The sequence below is a fragment of the Asparagus officinalis genome, chromosome 1 (assembly GCF_001876935.1).
Source record: "Asparagus officinalis chromosome 1, Aspof.V1, whole genome shotgun sequence".
In the NCBI taxonomy this organism is placed as follows: Eukaryota; Viridiplantae; Streptophyta; class Magnoliopsida; order Asparagales; family Asparagaceae; genus Asparagus; species Asparagus officinalis.
This window is the reverse complement of record NC_033794.1, coordinates 14,429,105-14,446,854: the sequence shown is the minus strand read 5'-3', so window position 1 is coordinate 14,446,854 and position 17,750 is coordinate 14,429,105. Positions and strand designations below refer to the sequence as shown.

At 33.9% G+C, this 17,750-nt stretch overlaps 1 protein-coding gene across 1 annotated transcript in view; it reads right to left on the bottom strand.

Annotated features, from left to right (window-relative positions):
* LOC109851105 overlaps nucleotides 1–4,203 on the bottom strand; it is an 8,031-nt gene extending 3,828 nt beyond the window's left edge. The window contains exons 1-3 of the mRNA XM_020421210.1: nucleotides 3,954–4,203; nucleotides 3,819–3,878; nucleotides 3,695–3,742 (exon numbers count right to left, since the gene is read on the bottom strand). Coding sequence (XP_020276799.1) covers nucleotides 3,695–3,742; nucleotides 3,819–3,878; nucleotides 3,954–4,172 — 327 coding nt within the window. The 5' untranslated portion in view covers nucleotides 4,173–4,203. The remainder of the gene's footprint in view (nucleotides 1–3,694; nucleotides 3,743–3,818; nucleotides 3,879–3,953) is intronic.

Below are 17,750 nucleotides of genomic sequence, written 5' to 3'. Positions count from 1 at the left end.
TGGAAAAAAAAGTTTAATTAATTCCACTAAGAGTATCCGTATCTCAAAGTCAGAAGGCAAAACGGCTCTTAATTCATTATCAGCATGCATTAGCTATTAGTTATTTTTATTGATTATTGATTGAGACAACACACAAACATTTCTCCTATTGAGTCTTGTAATATTGCAAAAAGAATGCTTCAGGTGATGGGTAAAGGGACTGTGATCTGGTGACATAATCAGTAAAAAATATATTGTATATATATCTAGGTTTTATCCGAAATTTTTTTAAATCTCATATCTTTGTTCATGATCGAGGTGAAAAGTTCCTAAGTATCATCTTACATTTCCATTTAGGAGCATTAGGATAACCTGATATATATTTATCTTGAATCCCTCTGGTTGCACCATCCTCATAGACGTCATCTTCACAACTGGAGAGAAAATCTCGTCAAAATCAACTCCTTTCTTCCGTCAAAAACCTTTGACGACGAACCATGCTTTGTACTTCAGTGTTTTTTCTCCGTCTTTCTTTAGTTTGAAGACCTATTTATTCTGCAACGCTCTTTTACCCTTAGGAAGTCTCACCAACTCATAGGTATCCTTCTTATGCAAGGAATTCATCTCTTCTTGCATTGCCTGGATCCAACAATCCTTGTCTCTATGAGATTGAGCCTCCTAAAAACACTCAGGTTCCCCATCGTTAGTAACTAAAATGTATTCAGTAGAGGGATACCTTATAGATGGTTGATGGACTCTCTCGGACCTTGTGAGCTGAGGTCCTTCGTCTTCTTGAGGAGTCGGATCTTCATCTTCGCCGGCTTCTCTATTATCACCGACACCATCAGTGTTGTCCATCTTTGGCATGCATTGCACGTGATCGTGTGCATCTCCCCCTATCGTAACTTCCTTTAGTGGGGAAGGAACAGTCATGGGGTTAGAATCTCCATCAACCTCACCATCTGACTTTTTGTCGATTGTTTGACCTTCATGAAAGACCACATCTCTGCTTCTGATAACCTTCTTCCTTATAGGATTTCATAGTCTGTACCCAAAATTTTCATATCCATAGCCAATGAAGATGCGTGTAATCGTCTTGTCATCAAGCTTCGACCTCTGCTTCTTTGGAATATGTGCAAAAGCTTTACCTTCAAATGAGAGTAAGAAACATTTTTATTTGTCCATACTCTCTCTGAAGTATTGAATGACAAAGGAGCTGATGAAGATCGGTTGATCAAGTAGCATGTTGTGTGAACTGCTTCTCCCCAAAATGCCTTGAAAGTTTACCATCTTTAGCATGCTTCGGACTCTCTCCATGATGGTGTGATTCATCCTTTCTGCCACACCGTTGTGTTGAAGAGTACTTGGTATAGTTTTTGCCGTATATCATGTCTTGAGCAGTAGCCTTTAAACTCCTTGGATGTGTACCTACCTCTATTGTCCGTGCGGAGACACTTCAAAGGCTTCCCGGTCTCTCTCTCCATCATAGCATGAAACTTCTGAAAATTCAAACACCTGGTCTTTTGTTTTCAAGCTATGCACCCATAATTTTCTGTATATATTATTAATAAAAGTGATAAAATACTTATTGCCACCGAGAGACTTTTCTTCGATGGGACTACAAACATCAGCATAAACCAAATCTAACACGTTAGATTTTCTTTGGGAAGATTTACTGAATGAAACTTGATGTTATTTGCTAAATAAATAATTATTATATGGGTATAGAGCAATACATTTGGCCAAGGAAATTAGTCTCTTCCATGCTGAAATTTGTAAGCCCTTCTTGCTCATGTGACCTATCCTTTTGTGCTAGAGATTTGGAAAAGAGTTGTCTTCTACCGTGTTAAGGCTATCACCGTACACCTTTGCTTGAGTTCGGTATAGTGTGCCGGACGATTTCCCTTTGGGAACTACCAAAGATCCTTTGGTGACTTTCCATCTTCTATTGCCAAAGTAGTTTTCGTTGTCGAGCTGGTCTAAAGCAAGCCTAGATATGAGATTGAGGTGCAAATTAGGAATTTGCTGCATGTCCTTCAAGGTTATCATGCATCCAACATCTGTTTGCAGATGAATATCACTGTTTACGAGCAGTAATGGATGAGGAGAAGCAGATGCTATTGCAGAAGATTCATACTAACAAGAATCCTGCCAATATGATGACGAAGACCGTTCCCAGGGATAAGTTTGATCTCTGCGTAAAACTAACAGGGATTGATAAGTTTGATCTCTGTGTAAAACTAACAAGGATTGACCTCTCCAAATAGTCAGGAGAGGGAAATTGTTGTGTGGGTTCGGCCTCATTAGGAGGTCACATAACAAACACATGGGACGGTTTGTGCATGGTAGCGAAGTAAAAATAAAAAGCTATGATAGCCCACCTTAATTTAAGGTGGATTGTCTGCTTCACAGCCCCAAGTCAAGTCTTAGGATGAATTTGGATAGTTATTTATTACGAGGGGAGAAGAGTTGAGAAGGTTACAATGCTAATCATCCAAAATTTGTGTTTGTTTACATTTTTTAGTAAGTGAGGAGAATATTTAGGACTTAGGAGCGTTAAAAAGAAGGAAACTTTCTCATTTCCTAACCCTCAAAAAGTGCATGGATTGGGAGGGGGTATTGAGTTTTTTTTTTAGTAAATGTAAGGGGAAGGGTTAGGAGGATTACAAAGAAGCAAATTTCTTTATTTTCATAACCCTCCAAAAGTGGAAGGATTGGGAGGGAAGGGATTAAGTTTTAAAAGATCTTTCTTAAAATTTAAGTCATATTTGTCATGTAGTTCCCTCCCTTCCTATTCCTATTCTAAACAATAACAAATCATAGTACACCCCTCTCTTTGTCTAGTTCTCTATATCCAGACACATTAGTTCTATAACATTCCCTCCCTTTCCATTCCCTCCCTTTCGGATTACTACAATCATTTCCCTCACATACCTTGTTTTGTATTCAAACTGTTGAAATAAATAAATCTTAGAGGGCTTTTATGGAAAGATATCATTTAATGATTGGATTCCATAGATAAAAATTAAAATATGTTTAATAAGTAGTATGTAAGTTTTAGTCCCACATTGACTAATTGAATGCATTTTAGTTGGTTCAAATTAACACGTGTTATATATGGTATAACAAATGTGTTAGTATTATACACTTGTGTTGGTATATAAGCGAGCATGCTAGCAAGCGAGCGGACACGTGTGAGCGCGACGTGCGTGCGGGACCGTGTGTGCGGGACCGTGTGTGCGGGTTCGTGTGCGTGGGCTCGTGTGAGCGGGCTCGTGCGTGCAGGCTNCAGGCTCGGGTGCGCTGTCCGGGTGTGCGGTCCGACAAACTGAAAAAGTAGTCGTCGTGTTCACAAGGAGAGAGAGCTTCTTGGACTGCAGCCGTCTCATCCTCGAAAGTACTGTGCAGGGCCAACGCTACCATAGGTGGGGCATTCTTCAAGGCCAGTCCTCTGTTAAGAGGGTGATTTGGCACTTCTATAAAGTAATTCAAACTTGAAGTGTTTTAATACGATGTTCCTAACATTTCGCTCTTTTCTTTCATTCCAGTATGGTTTGTTCTGTACAACTTTGGATCTGTTTTTATGCTTAATTTTCCCAACACAAACCCGCCACCCGGCCCGATCCCATCAAGAACCAGACGCTGCCTTAGGGTTTACAGTAGATTCATAGAATGGCCAAATTCTGAACTGAAATAAAAAATTGAGGAAACTGACCTCATCAATCACAGCTCCGTTGGCCAGATCAAAAGCCGCATCATTTAGCTTCACTCAAAAGAAAATAATCAAATAAATAACCAAGAATCAATCTTTGAACCTGCATTCAGCTCAATAAGCTTACATCTAGCCTCAGATCCCTCGGCAGCTTCCCAAAGTAATCCGAAGGAAGATCGAAGCTCTCCTGCAACAATAATCCCCAATCAAAACCCTAACCCTAAAAATTCCACATGAAACAATATTTGAACAATGAGATTACGGCGAGCTCTTGAAGAAGAGGGAGAATGTCGCCTTCATCGTCGTCGAGGGATTTGGGGGAATTGGATTCGGTGAGAGCGGAGCAAATTGTTAGGGCTTGGGATTTTTTAGTTCGAGGGGGTTTAAAAGAAAGGAGGAGGGAGGGGATATGATGGGGATTTTGGAGAAAGTGAGGGGTGAGATGGGAAGGGCCAGTAGGGGAGAAGAAGAGGGAGGCCATTCTAACGATTGGCGAGGATGAGAACGGAGCAGAATTTTTGGCTCCATAAGAAAGGCTAATTGGCACTTAAATACCTATAGTTTCCCTATCTTGCACTTAAATACCCTATCTTGCTTTTGGATGTACATACACCCTGAAGCTTCTAAAAGTTGCACAGTAGCGAGATTATTGGTTGGGACAAATTGAGGTCAAGTGGGAAGATTGTTTCAATGGAATAATTTTTATCTATATGGGATACTTTGAATGTGGTAAAGTGGGATAATTGGGATAATGGGACAATTTGAGCCTTTGATTTAACAATTCAAGTAGGATAATTAATGATGTGACATCTTATTAAAATATAATTTTATCTATTAATTACTTTTAAATTAACTTATCCAATTAGTTTAGTATATTACTTAGTATATTATTATAATATAAACATTATTTTACTTTAATTAAAATATACTATGTTGCACAATAATTACTGATTAATATTATTAATTATTATATTATATTATATTATATTAGCATGCTATACTATATAATAATTAATATATTATAAAATCAATATATTTAATATAATATTTTAATAATAAATATTTAATATAATACATTATTTTATTTATACAAAAATATAATATGTTATACTATAATTACTAATTAATATTTCATTATTATATTATTTGTATTATATTAGTATGCTAATTATATAATAATTGATATAATATATAAACAATATTTATAATAATACTTTAAATATAATTATTTAATTAATATATTACTAGAGTATCGTAAGATATAATGTACTGTATAAAATATTATAATATTTTTTTTACTTAATGTAATATTTTTAATATATTATATATATAATATATATATATATATATATATATATATATATATATATATATATTATATATATATTTATACAAGATAATTAAATAACATTATATTAAAAGGTATCAGGTTATAGTTTAATATATTATAATTATTTCAAACTAATAGTATTATATTATATTATAATAGTATGTCATATATAATAATAATTGATATATATATATAAACAATGTATTAATATAATATCTCAATTAACTATATTAGAATAGAGTCATAGGTTAAAATTTACCGCAAAACTATTATCATATTTTTTTTAATATAATATCATTTTAAATACTATATTATCAGTAAAATATAGATAATATTATATGATAATTACTATGATATATAAAAAATATCTAAAATTTTTAATTTAGTACAATATATATCTATCTATATTATATAAATATAAATATATATAATCATATAACATGATTTGATATTAATATCTTAGTATTTTATAATTAAATGTAATATACTAACATATTTATTAATTTTAATGTGATATATTATATTATATTATATTATATTATTATATTGGTTTAATCTAATACACTATAATATAATTACTATAATAAAATATCAATTATAATTAATATAATATATTATATTATAATATATGTTATTAAAATATAATAATAAATATGTTGTACTATTATGTAATATCGTATGTGATATTGCATAATATTATATAATAAATATCATAAAATGAATTATTTACATAAATTAAACTATAATTGTAAAACCCCGTAAAATTTGAAAATAATGTGATTAATAGTGATAAATGTGTTTTATTATGATAAATATCAATAAATAATGATGGAGCATGATAGTAATTGATTTGAGACCAATTAAGAGTATATATGCATTATACATTGATGCAATTGAAATCTGAAAAAACGACCAGTTAAGAGTATATGTGCATTACACACCGATGAAGTTCGAATTTGGAAAAACTTAAAAGATAAAAGTTGTAAGTCTCTTACATAGTTTTCCAACGCATCTTAAATCACCTCATTCCGAGGTCAGACGGGAAAGTTACAGCCAAAATACGAAGACCGTTTTCCCAGTCAGACTAGGTTTCCTGAATTGGGTCAAACGAGTTTGTTTCGGGTTTGCCTCTATAAATAACTATGTTTTTCACGAAAATTATCTTTTTCTATCATATTTTTGAACCCTAGCAGTCACTCTCTCCCCTCAAAAACCCTAGATCAAATTTTTGTGAGTTTTGAGAGCTTTGTGAAGCAAAATACCGACACGAGGGCGAGATCATCAACGTGTGGTAAGGGGAAACGACTTGTTTGCACTTTTGTATCTTTGCAGCAGAGATTTCAGACGAGTTTCATCTCTTCCAATCCCATCCATGTTTTTAATTAATTTTTAATGAGTTATATTTGGTTTAATTGGGCCTTAAAACCTAGTTTAAGTATAAAGATAGTTCTTTTAAAATATATGATACAAAGATTCAATCTTTTTGTTTTAAAAAGTTATAAACGAGTTCTTGGATTTGTATTTCAGATCTGAAATTAATTTAAATCTGAGTTTTTGTCAAGATTTAATTGTTTTCATGATGATTTTGACAAACACGAACATGTTAGTGTTGTAATTATTCAACTAGATATAATAATTATGTTTGATGTAGCAAAGTGAACCCTAATTACATTAAACAAAATTTTATATTTGTGTTATCTGAAATATTTCAATTTTATGAGATAGAAGCAAACCCTTGACACTCGAATCAATCTGGTAGAATTTGAAGTTCTGCCTCTGGCCGGTCGACCGACGCTGAGGCACCGGTCGACCGACCAGCCCAGTTTTCACATGTGCATGTTTTGCACGTTTGATCAATTAATCGAAGAGTTACTTTGATCGATTGTGTTGTTATGTGTTGTTTTGTTGATTTACTTAATACATGAGATGATCGTGAACATGATGGTTTGAGTCCGCACATCGAGACACATGCGTGGACACGATGACACACGTTTGAGTTGCGTTTGCACGAGCCGTTAATGTACGTAATATATGTTGTGTTAATCATATTAGAATTTGACATGCATATTGCATTTCATGATAGTTGTGGATGCTTAGTGGGTTAGTCGGGATACCGCAATGAGGCTGCGGATGGACTACACTTAGAGTTGATTAGGATACCGCAGTGAGACCGCGGATGGACCACACTCTAGGGTGATCGTATGTCCCGGATTTGGCTAGTATGCCTATACTCCGGTAGACAATCATTTGTTATGCATCATTAAGGAATAGGGTGATTTACCTATCTCCGCAGAGCGATTGAGTAAGGTGGTAAACACAATATATTGTGATGGCCTTACAATAGTATCGTTATTTCATGTCAAGATTTATACAGTTTGCACTAATCCTCCATGTTAGTTATCCGAGAGTAGGGTATGATTTTTTTTGAGATTTGGCATATATGACATGTTCTATGGAGATGATTATGTTGGATGATATTTCTTATGATCGTGCCAACTACTTGAGGGTAGTCTAAGTTTTGACATAGCTTATCATGGTTGAGGTTTGGATTTGTAGCATTTCTTTTATGTATATTGTTTTTCATTCATAGGTTTAGAATTGGTATGTAGCGATTCACAATTTGAGGCATGGTATATACATGAGGGTTTCCTTGTTTGGATTATATCGCTCGATGTACTAGTTCTCATGTTGTGGGTTTCTAAATACCAATTACTACTTAGTTCAGAGTAGATGATTTTATATCTATATGTACTAACTTGTATTTTCTTATACACTCCTACCCCTTCCCACTGGGGACGGTGGAGATGATCTCTCTAGCGCATTGACGCTCATTGTTTTCCCTCCTTTCAGGCGATGAGTCAGACGCACGAAGAGTCGCAGGTTAATGGAGATGCATATTAGCTTCCATCTTTTATATTATATTAGTAGTTTATTTTAGAGCTCCACGGTAGATGCTTATTTTCAAACATTAGAGTTTGTGTTTCATTTTGTAAAGGCTGATTGCCTTAGTAGTATTTCATTTGACTCTTTGTATTGAGACGTATTACGTTTGTTCTAGTTTCAGAATTAATTCATTCTATTGGCCCTGATGATGATTATTTGATTATTTGGATATATCTTTTGTATTTATCTTGTTCATTGTACTACTATCATATTCTTTTGCCTGTTCTGTAACTACTACTATTGTTTGATTCCACTAGAGAGATAGTAACTGTAATGGTGAAACATGTTGTTACACGGTGTTGGTGCATAGCATGTTTGACATTCTTGGATTCACCTTAGACTATAGTATTGTGTGAAACCAAAGGCGTCACAATAATAATATTTAATTTTTATTGCATGATAATATAATATAATATAATATAATATAATATATTGAATGTATTATTATTTTATATTTTACATATCATGTCACATATTTATAATATAATTAGCATGTATTAGTTAAATAATACAAAAAGGTTTAAAAATTATCACAATTACCTTCAAAGTGGAACAAAATTGTTCCAATATGGAGGATGAGGTAAATTTTTACTATTGGGATAAAAATTTTATATATGAGTAGGATAATTTTATCCCAAGTGGTGAAATTGTCTCACTAGTGTTCTAAAAAATCAATAACACAGAAAGGTAATATCCTTGTTCCATTGTCCCAATGAATAACACTATGGAATAGAATCCCCAAAATTATCTCATTATCCCCAAAATGTCCCAATGAATAACCCCCCTTAATATCTTACTAGTATTTAGCCCGTGTGATGCACGACTTAGTGTTATGGTTAATGCATATTACATAAATTTTACTTTTAATTTTTTTCCGCATATTATGTAGCCATTATTGTTCGCTTTTACGCATATTACGTATCCTTTTGACGATTTCTTTAATGTTACTACTTATTTAATTTTATTAAATTGTTATTTAAATTTTAAAACTTAACAATAATTATTCAAATCTTTCAAATTATTTATTATACTGTAATTAATTAAAATTTCATATTTTTAGGCATCTTCAAAGTGTAAAGAGCATTAATTAAAAAATTTCTCTAATAACAACATAATTAATCTAACGTTTAAATATTCAACTTTAAAATAAATAAAGATATTTAATATATATTTTAGCATACGATACTTAATATTATCAAAATTCATCTCCCACTATTACGTTAGCAATCTAAAGAAGATGATGTACCCTCTCATCACAAAAGAAAACATAATATAAAATGTTACTTTAGTGATAAGATCGTTGGAGTTTCATAGTTTTGAAATCTATTGAAATGAATATATTTAATTATTGTCGATCTCTTTATATTTCTCTTATTACTCTTGAAATCTTCCACAGATTTTTTGGACTTAGTTTCCTATTTTTGGAAGAGGGAGGCCATCGTAACGATCGGCAAGGCAAGGATGATCACGGAGCAGGATTTTTGGCTCCATAAGAAAGGCTAATTAGCACTTAAATACCTATAGTTTCCCTATCTTGCATTTAAATACCCTATCTTGCTTTTGGAAGTACATACACTCTGAAGCTTCTATAAGTTAGATTTTAATGTCGTATGCTATGCCAATGTGAGAATTTTGCCTAGAATCTTCTCATGTAAAATGCGTGAGCTTATTTTTTAGAACTTTTTAGCCCTTAAAATTTGCTGAATTTACTTTTAAACTTATTATAATTCTATTTTAAAATATAATTATGGAAGACTTATAATAAATTGGTTGAATCCAATAAAAATTAATAAATTGACTAAATTATCATATTGGCCTATAAGATGACATCTTTTTACCATTTTGGCTTATAAATTGATGTCGGTGACACTTTAGCATGAAAAGTGACAAATTTGTGATAATTAGGCATTTCTGATCGCCGGCAGCAAGTTTTTATGGCAAAATTAAAGATTTTTTTCATATACCCTTCAAATCTCCCATATTTATATATCCCCCATATTTATATATCCCCAATATTCTAATATTTCACAAAAACCCAACTTTTCTCTCTCTTCCTCCACAAATCAAGCCTCCTCTATTAGGAATCTTGACCCCAAGATTAGTTTATTTTGATGATAACAAATATTATATGTTGTGTGTATTATGTGCTAGCATTTGTTTTGCAGTATCAGAGCTATATCAACAATTATATTTAAAGAGATACACAATACATAGATGAGTTCAAGGCAAAAAGAAGTAAAGAAGAAGATATACTTTATTGTCAAAATATAATTTTATATTTTCTTTGTTTAGAAATTTGTACAAGCCTTGATCACTCACACACATGCACACACATAGTGTTAGAACACACTAACACATGCTTAGTATATTGGTTAACAATAGAAATCCCATATGTTAACCATTAAAGTTTATAGATATTAAATGAGTCTTAAAACATTTTATTTATGCTCCATAGCAGTTCGAATCTGGAAAAACTCAAAATACCAAAGTTGTATGTCTCTTCAACATCTTTCCAACAAATCTTAAATCACCTCATTCCGATGTCAGATAAGAAAGTTACAGTCAAAATACTAAAAAAAATTCTAAAATCTGTGAGTTTACAGTGTAGTCGACTACTATGCCTTATAGTCGACTACTAAGTAAATTTCTGACTTCACAGAGTCTGTTTAGACTTAGTGTAGTCGACTACTATGATTGTAGTTGACTCCAGATGCAGTTTTTCAGATTTCAGGTTTTGAATAAGTGACTGTTTATAACCATTTTGTGGACGTTAATTGGGTTTAAAATTATATCATTTCAGAGGCTACAAATAAGTTTAAACATCAGAAAACAAGCACTAAGTTTTACACTTGTAAGATTCACATATTGTGTAAATTAACTCTCTAAATTTTTAGTTTTTCGATCTGTTTTTCCATAAAAAAGAGTTTCTTATATTGCCTTTGTTCCTATCATTCTTAGAGCTTGTTTAGGCAATATTCAAAGAATTAAAAAGATTGATAAGCCACTGTTATACGTTCACATCCACATTAAGGCTTATAGGATTGGAATTGTACATTACTTCAAAGAAATGTTCTCTCGGTTTATGAGAGGGGTTGATCTATTGATCTAGATGTCGGTTTATAATTGGCATAGTGTTATCAATTGGGTTTGCAATTTGCATGGTCTTGCAAACTGGTCAGGTTTGCTATTGATTTTGTAAGATTTCAAAATCATAGTGGAAACTCTCAAGCGAGATTTGCTTGGGGACTGGATATACACCGGGGAGGTGAAACCAGTATACATGCTTGTGTTTGTGATGTTCACTTTCTGAGATTGTCATTCTTTCTTTGTAATTTACATGCTTGTGTTTGTGATGTTCACTTTCTGAGATTGTCATTCTTTCTTTGTAATTTATAATCTACTTTACAAACTCACTGTTTGTGATGTTCACTTTCTGAGATTGTCATTCTTTCTTTGTAATTTATAATCTACTTTACAAACTCACAATCTAGTGTTTAAGTGTAAAGCTTCCGCAGATTTTTATAAAAGCATACTCTATTCTTAAGGGTCACGATCCTACACTTGGTTTACATAAGCAAAATCAGACCCTACATCCTCCTTATCTTCCTCTCCCAGACTAAACATTAAACATCTACATGAAGTGGAGGAGGGAGCAGATGGGAGAAATTGTGAAGAGATAGAGTCAAAGAAAAGAGGAAAAAGAGGAGTTAAGAGTGAGGGGAGAGATAGCAGAAGAAAGGAGGGGAGGTTAGGATCGAGAGGAGAAGAGAACAGAGAATATGACAGGAAGGAAGGAGGAGGGAGGAGATGGTGGGAGGGAGGTTTTATTTATTTATTTATTTTCAGATTTCAGAATTTAGGGGTAGATTTAAAAATATGGAAGATTTGAGGGGTATATATATATACAAAAACTATTAATTGCTTAAGACTTGTAGTCGATGATTAGAAATGTCTAATCATTGCAACTATGTCATTTTTTATGTCAGCGGCTAGAAATGTCTAATCGTTGCAACTTTGTCGCCCACGATTAGAAATGTCTAATGGTTTTGACTTGTCACCGGTGTCAATTTATAAGTCAAAATGGTAAAAAAAAGATATGTCATTATAGGTCACTCTTGTAATTTAGCCAAAATAGAATTACGATATGTTTGGCATTAAAATTAACGAACATATAGGGCCAAAATCTTCTACTTCTGTGAGTGGCATAGGAGAAAATTCTAAGAAATCTTAGCATAGCATAAGATATTAAAGTGCAAATTTTAGGATTTTGACGTATGAGCGTGGTGGTTCGAGATACTAGCTGTTCAGTATTGCAGCGGGTGCTTTTAAAAGAGCATTATAATCTAATCTGACAACAATGAAAGCTGTAGGGGGTTCTTGAAGGCTACTTTTTGTCAAGGAATTCGTCGAATTCTTATTGAAAGTAATGCTTTGATCGTTATCTCGGCCATCCAGAACGCAAGTCCTTGTTTGACCAGCTTTTGTACTTTGATTGAAGACGTAAAGAAGATTGTTGAGGAGTTTATTTTTTGTGAATCTTAGACATGTTAAACTTACTTGTAATAGAGCTGCGCATTGTTTAGCGCAACATGCTTTATTAGTTTCTGATGCAGTAGTATGGCTTGAGTTCAGATGAATTGAATGAAAGGAAACAACTTCAATCTTGTTACACATCTATCATCCAAGAAGCAGAAGCCTATTGGTCACAAAGGTCTCGTATACATTGGCTAAAAGAAGGGGATGCTAATACTTCTTTCTTTCACAGAACAGCTTCTATTCATAAGAAATACAATCATATAGTAAGTATTAATCACTTGGGCTCAGAGATCTATGAACATGGAGAAATCTCCAAAGCTTTCCATGACTATTACTCACATCTTTTTGGTCAAGTTAACAACAGTAACATGACTGTTAATTGGGAGTGCTTATACTCTGTCCAACTTCCTAATCTTTCATCTCTTGAGGATACCTTCTCTGAATCAGAAATTAAACATGCTATCTTTAGCATGAATCCAAACAAGGCACCAGGACCGGATGGATTTTCTTTACTTTTTTACCAATCCTTCTGGGAGTTAATCAAAAGTGATCTTGTTGATCTTATGAATTTCTTTGGTCAGAATCCTTCATCACTACAGAGAGTTAATAAAGTTTTTATTACTCTCATTCCAAAAACAATAGCAAGCTCCAGTGTCAGAGATTACAGACCTATCAGTTTGATTAATTGCATTTTCAAAATCTTCACGAAAATTTTAGCCAATAGATTAGCACCTCTCATGAAGGATCTGGTTGCTCCCACTCAGTCTGCTTTCCAAGAAGGAAAATAAACTCTTGATTCTGTTTTAATAGCTAATGAAATGATTCATTTCTGTTCTAAAAAGAAAAAAGAGGTGGCTTTGTTTAAGATTGATTTTGCTAAAGCCTTTGATTCTATAAGTTGGAATTTCCTTATTAATTTGTTAAAGGCTAGAGGGTTTGGTGATAAATGGTGCTCCTGGATCTCTTCCATTATCTCTTCATCCAATTGCGCAGTTCTTATTAATGGATCTCCTTCCAAATCTTTTAAGTGTCATAGAGGTCTTAAACAAGGAGATCCCTTATCTCCTTTATTATTTAACATTACAGCTGATGTTTTGAGTAAAATGATTATGTGCAATGTGGATGAGGGTGTTCTATCTAGCATGCATATTAAGGAACCTCTCAACCATATTAGAAGCTTACAATTTGCAGATGATACTCTAGTTTTCGTGAAGAGTACATACAAAGACATTTCTGTTCTAAAGGCTATTTTATACATTTTTGAAGATATTTCTGGTCTGGCCATCAACTACTATAAGTCATCCCTTATATATTTTGGAAATCTGGAAAATAGAGGTTCTTATCTAGCATCATCCCTCAATTGCAATCTTGCTAAACTTCCTATCAAATATATGAGTTTATCTCGTAAGGGAGGAAAACTAGCTAAATCTGACTGGCAACCCTTGCTGGATAATTTGAATAGAAAACTGGCTACATGGAAGAGGAATTGTTTATCTTTTGGTGGTAGACTCATTCTGTTAAACTCTGTTCTTTCCACAATTCCCTTGTATTATATGCCCTTTCATAAGTTACCAGGCTGGTTGATCAAAGAAGTGGATAGAATTAGGAAAAGTTTTCTATGGACAGGTAACAATCAATCTAAACCCTTCAAATGTTTAGTCAATTGGAAAAGGGTATGTTTGAGTAAATCAGAAGGCGGTTTGGGAGTGAAAGATCTAAAACTCTTTAATATCTCTCTTTTATCTAAGTGGTTATGGAAATGTTTTGACAGAGATTCTTTCATAGGTGCTTTTCTTTATCAATTATATGTCAGAAAAGTCTTTTCTCTGCAATTATCTAATTGTAATGGCCAGAACTCTAAGGTTTGGAATGATATCATTTTCAACAAAGAAGCCTTCATACATCATATATCATGGTACCTAGGATTTGGTACAAATATCAGATTTTGGGAGGACAAATGGATTGACAATAATACCCTATCAAGTCTATATCCATCTATATACAGTCTTGCCTTATCCACTAATGTATCTATTCGTAGTCAAGGGCACTTCCACAATAATATATGGCACTGACATCCTCTTTTAAAGAGAAGCATTTCTCAAGCTTCAAACACAGCCAAATTTGATCTTATAAATCTTCTTGATTTATACAGAGTGAAAAATGAAGTCGATGTTCCTAAATGGTCTCTTACATCCAGTGGCTCCTTTACAGTTAAATCATTCTATGATTTTTTAAATTCCAGAGGTGTTATGTTTGAATTCTATAAAGTAGTATGGAATCCTATCTTACCCAGCAAAGTCCAGCTCTTCACATGACTTCTATATATGAATCGGCTACACACAAAGGATAATCTCATTAAGAAAGGATGGCAAGGTGAAACTTCTTGTATTTTATGTGGTATGCAACCGGAAACTTGCAATCATATATTCTTTTCATGTAACACAGCTAAAAAAGTATGGAATCACTTCAGTGATTATTATCTACCATTCGTCTGGCCTACATCTCTTGATGGACTATTGTCATCAGTAGACTCTCTTCATAACAAGGAGAGTTTTATATGGCGAACTATCTTGTCGGCAGTTTGTTGGTTCATATGGAGTACAAGAAATAAGTTTATTTTTGAACATGTATCTTTCTCTGCTCATTCTATCATTAACTCAACTATTGATGCTTTATATGAATGGGCAGGTTCTAGTAGAAGAAAGATGCTCTCAAGTTAGCAAGAGCTCTAAAAGAAAAACCGATCAGAAGGAGCAGTGGTTAACAACATAAGTTAGTTTTGGGAGCAATGTGTTCATAAATCTTTTGTAGCCTGTTTTTTGGTTTTTTGAATTGGTTTATGGCCGGCTTTGGTTCTCCTTTATATCTATGTCAACGGTGAATGACGTCAAGGACCTCTCTTCATCTTCATGGATGTCTAGGAGAAGAAGGTTATACATCTCTAGTTCGGGAAATTATTTTTTCTATCTACTAATTTCTTTTAATGGATACAGTTCGTATCTTTTTTTGTAAAGATACTTGTTTTTATTAATGAACAGGGTATATCCCTTGTTTTTCTCATCAATTTTTTTTTTGTGCTATATTCTTTCCTTGTCGGGATTTATCCCATTATATTTTCCTAATAAGGTTCTAAGGGCATCTCCAACAGCTTCTCTAAAATTTTCTCCAAAATAAGGAGACAAAAGTCATATTCTTCAAATTATTTTTACACCAACTCCAACAGCTTCCCCATTTTGAAGAAACCATTTTTTCCTCCAAAAATTTGGAGAATGTTGCATATTTGGGGAAGCTTTCCCATTTTTTCTCCTCCATCCCTATTTTGGGGAATGAGATGGGGAATCTGTTGAACCAAAAACCTAACTAAATTCTTCAAAAGTAGAAAATAGGGAAGCTGTTGGAGATGCCTAACTAGACAGCACATCATCTTTTCCATTAAAAAAAGTTATTAGAGAAACTTGAGGGTATACAACTTCTGCCAAATATGTCCACAAGAAATCTAATGGTAAACAACTAAGAAATCTAATAATATGGGAAATTATAATGCCTGATGCGTCCACAAGAGCGATTGATAGGAGGCAGTTATAGAGAAGGAGAGAGAATGAATGGAAACATATACATGACAAAATTTTTAAAAACACCCATTTTTCGACATTAAAAAAAATCAGCAAAATTGACCTTTTTCATCGAAAAGGATCGATTTTGTTGGTTGGTATTTTTTGGAAAATGGACGGGACTACTAGTCCCGTCCATTTTCATTGAAAAAAATAGTTCACACCCGATTAAACGCCGACGATTGAGACTCCTCGCTCTTTGTCGCCGCTCCGCCGTAACAATCAAAAGCATTGAACTTCACGCCTCCTCCTTTCATCGATCCCTCACCTTTAATGGAATCCCCTCGTCGGAAAAACCCGCCCCTAATCGACAACGACCCGTCACCGTCCCCTCTCCTCCCCTAATTCGTCATTCGTGGAGAGCGTCCTCATCAAGAACGACCCATCGTCGTCCCCAATTGTATGCTCTGCCCTCCTCCTCCTCGTCTCGAGCTTCCCTCGGTTGGGTAGACCCCCAGCTCTTCGCTCTCTGCACCATCTCCGCCCTCTCGACAACCTCCTTTCAAATATTCGTCGGTAATCGAAGAGTGAACCTATCGAGATTCCCCCCGGCATCACTAGTGAGTGCCTAGTTGAGTGCGACCGCGGGAACCTCGCTGGTCGAGCCCTCGACCTCACCCTCTTCATGTTGATGAATTTTTTTCAAAGAAATGGGTCACGGGTGCTTTTGTATAAAGGAAAAGACAATAAAATGGACGGGACTAGTAGTCCCGTCCATTTTCCAAAAAATACCCATCAGCATAATCGACCCTTTTCGATCAAAATGGTCGATTTTGCTGATTTTTTTTCTAAAAAGGTCGATTTCGCTATTTAATTTTGAAAAATGGGTGTTTTCAAAAATTTGTCCAAACATACACTAATTTTTTCTTTATTAAAAATGAAATGCTAGTAGCACACGGCATTTATGTCTTTGGGTGCTAGGCCCAGTGATTGGATATACCACGTGCCGTGGCCGATGTAAGGGGTTGTTTGGTTGGTTTCTTTTGCCCCTGATTCTCTGCCAAAACTGACAGCTTGCTGTCAATTTTGGCAGGGAATCAGGGGCAAAAGAAGTAAAACAAACAGCTCCTAAGTAAATTTCCTTGATAATCATCGTTTTCACTGGCAAGGCAAAATATTTTAGGATTATTGTTAGGTGGTTGATGCTTTGATGTGTTAAATGATTAAAACGACCCAAATCGACTTATAATTAAGAGTGATTAATTCATGCTGCATATGAATAATATTTTCAGCATGTTCCATGATTAAGTTTGATTGATTCATGTTTCATCATTAATTAATGTCAGTGAAGGATGACTTAATTAGTTGACTTCACCCCACGATTTTCTTTACAGAAAAAACAAATCAATCAACCTCAGTTGTTTTAATATTTTGGAGCCACAATTTATCCCAAGAATATCAACCTCAGTTTTTTATTTTTTTATTTTTCTGAAAAGAATAAAGTCCTTTTTCACGTCTAAAATGAACTAGTTTGTCAAAGGTTACAAGAAAAGAAAAGAGTCTTTTGCTTCCCTTTAAATTTCCTTTTCACATTCTCTCACGTGAGTAAAGCAACAACTTTATTCTAATTGTTTAAGGGCAAATATTTAAAAAAAAATCCGTTACCTTTTCGATGGTTATCAGGAAAAAAGACCCTTTT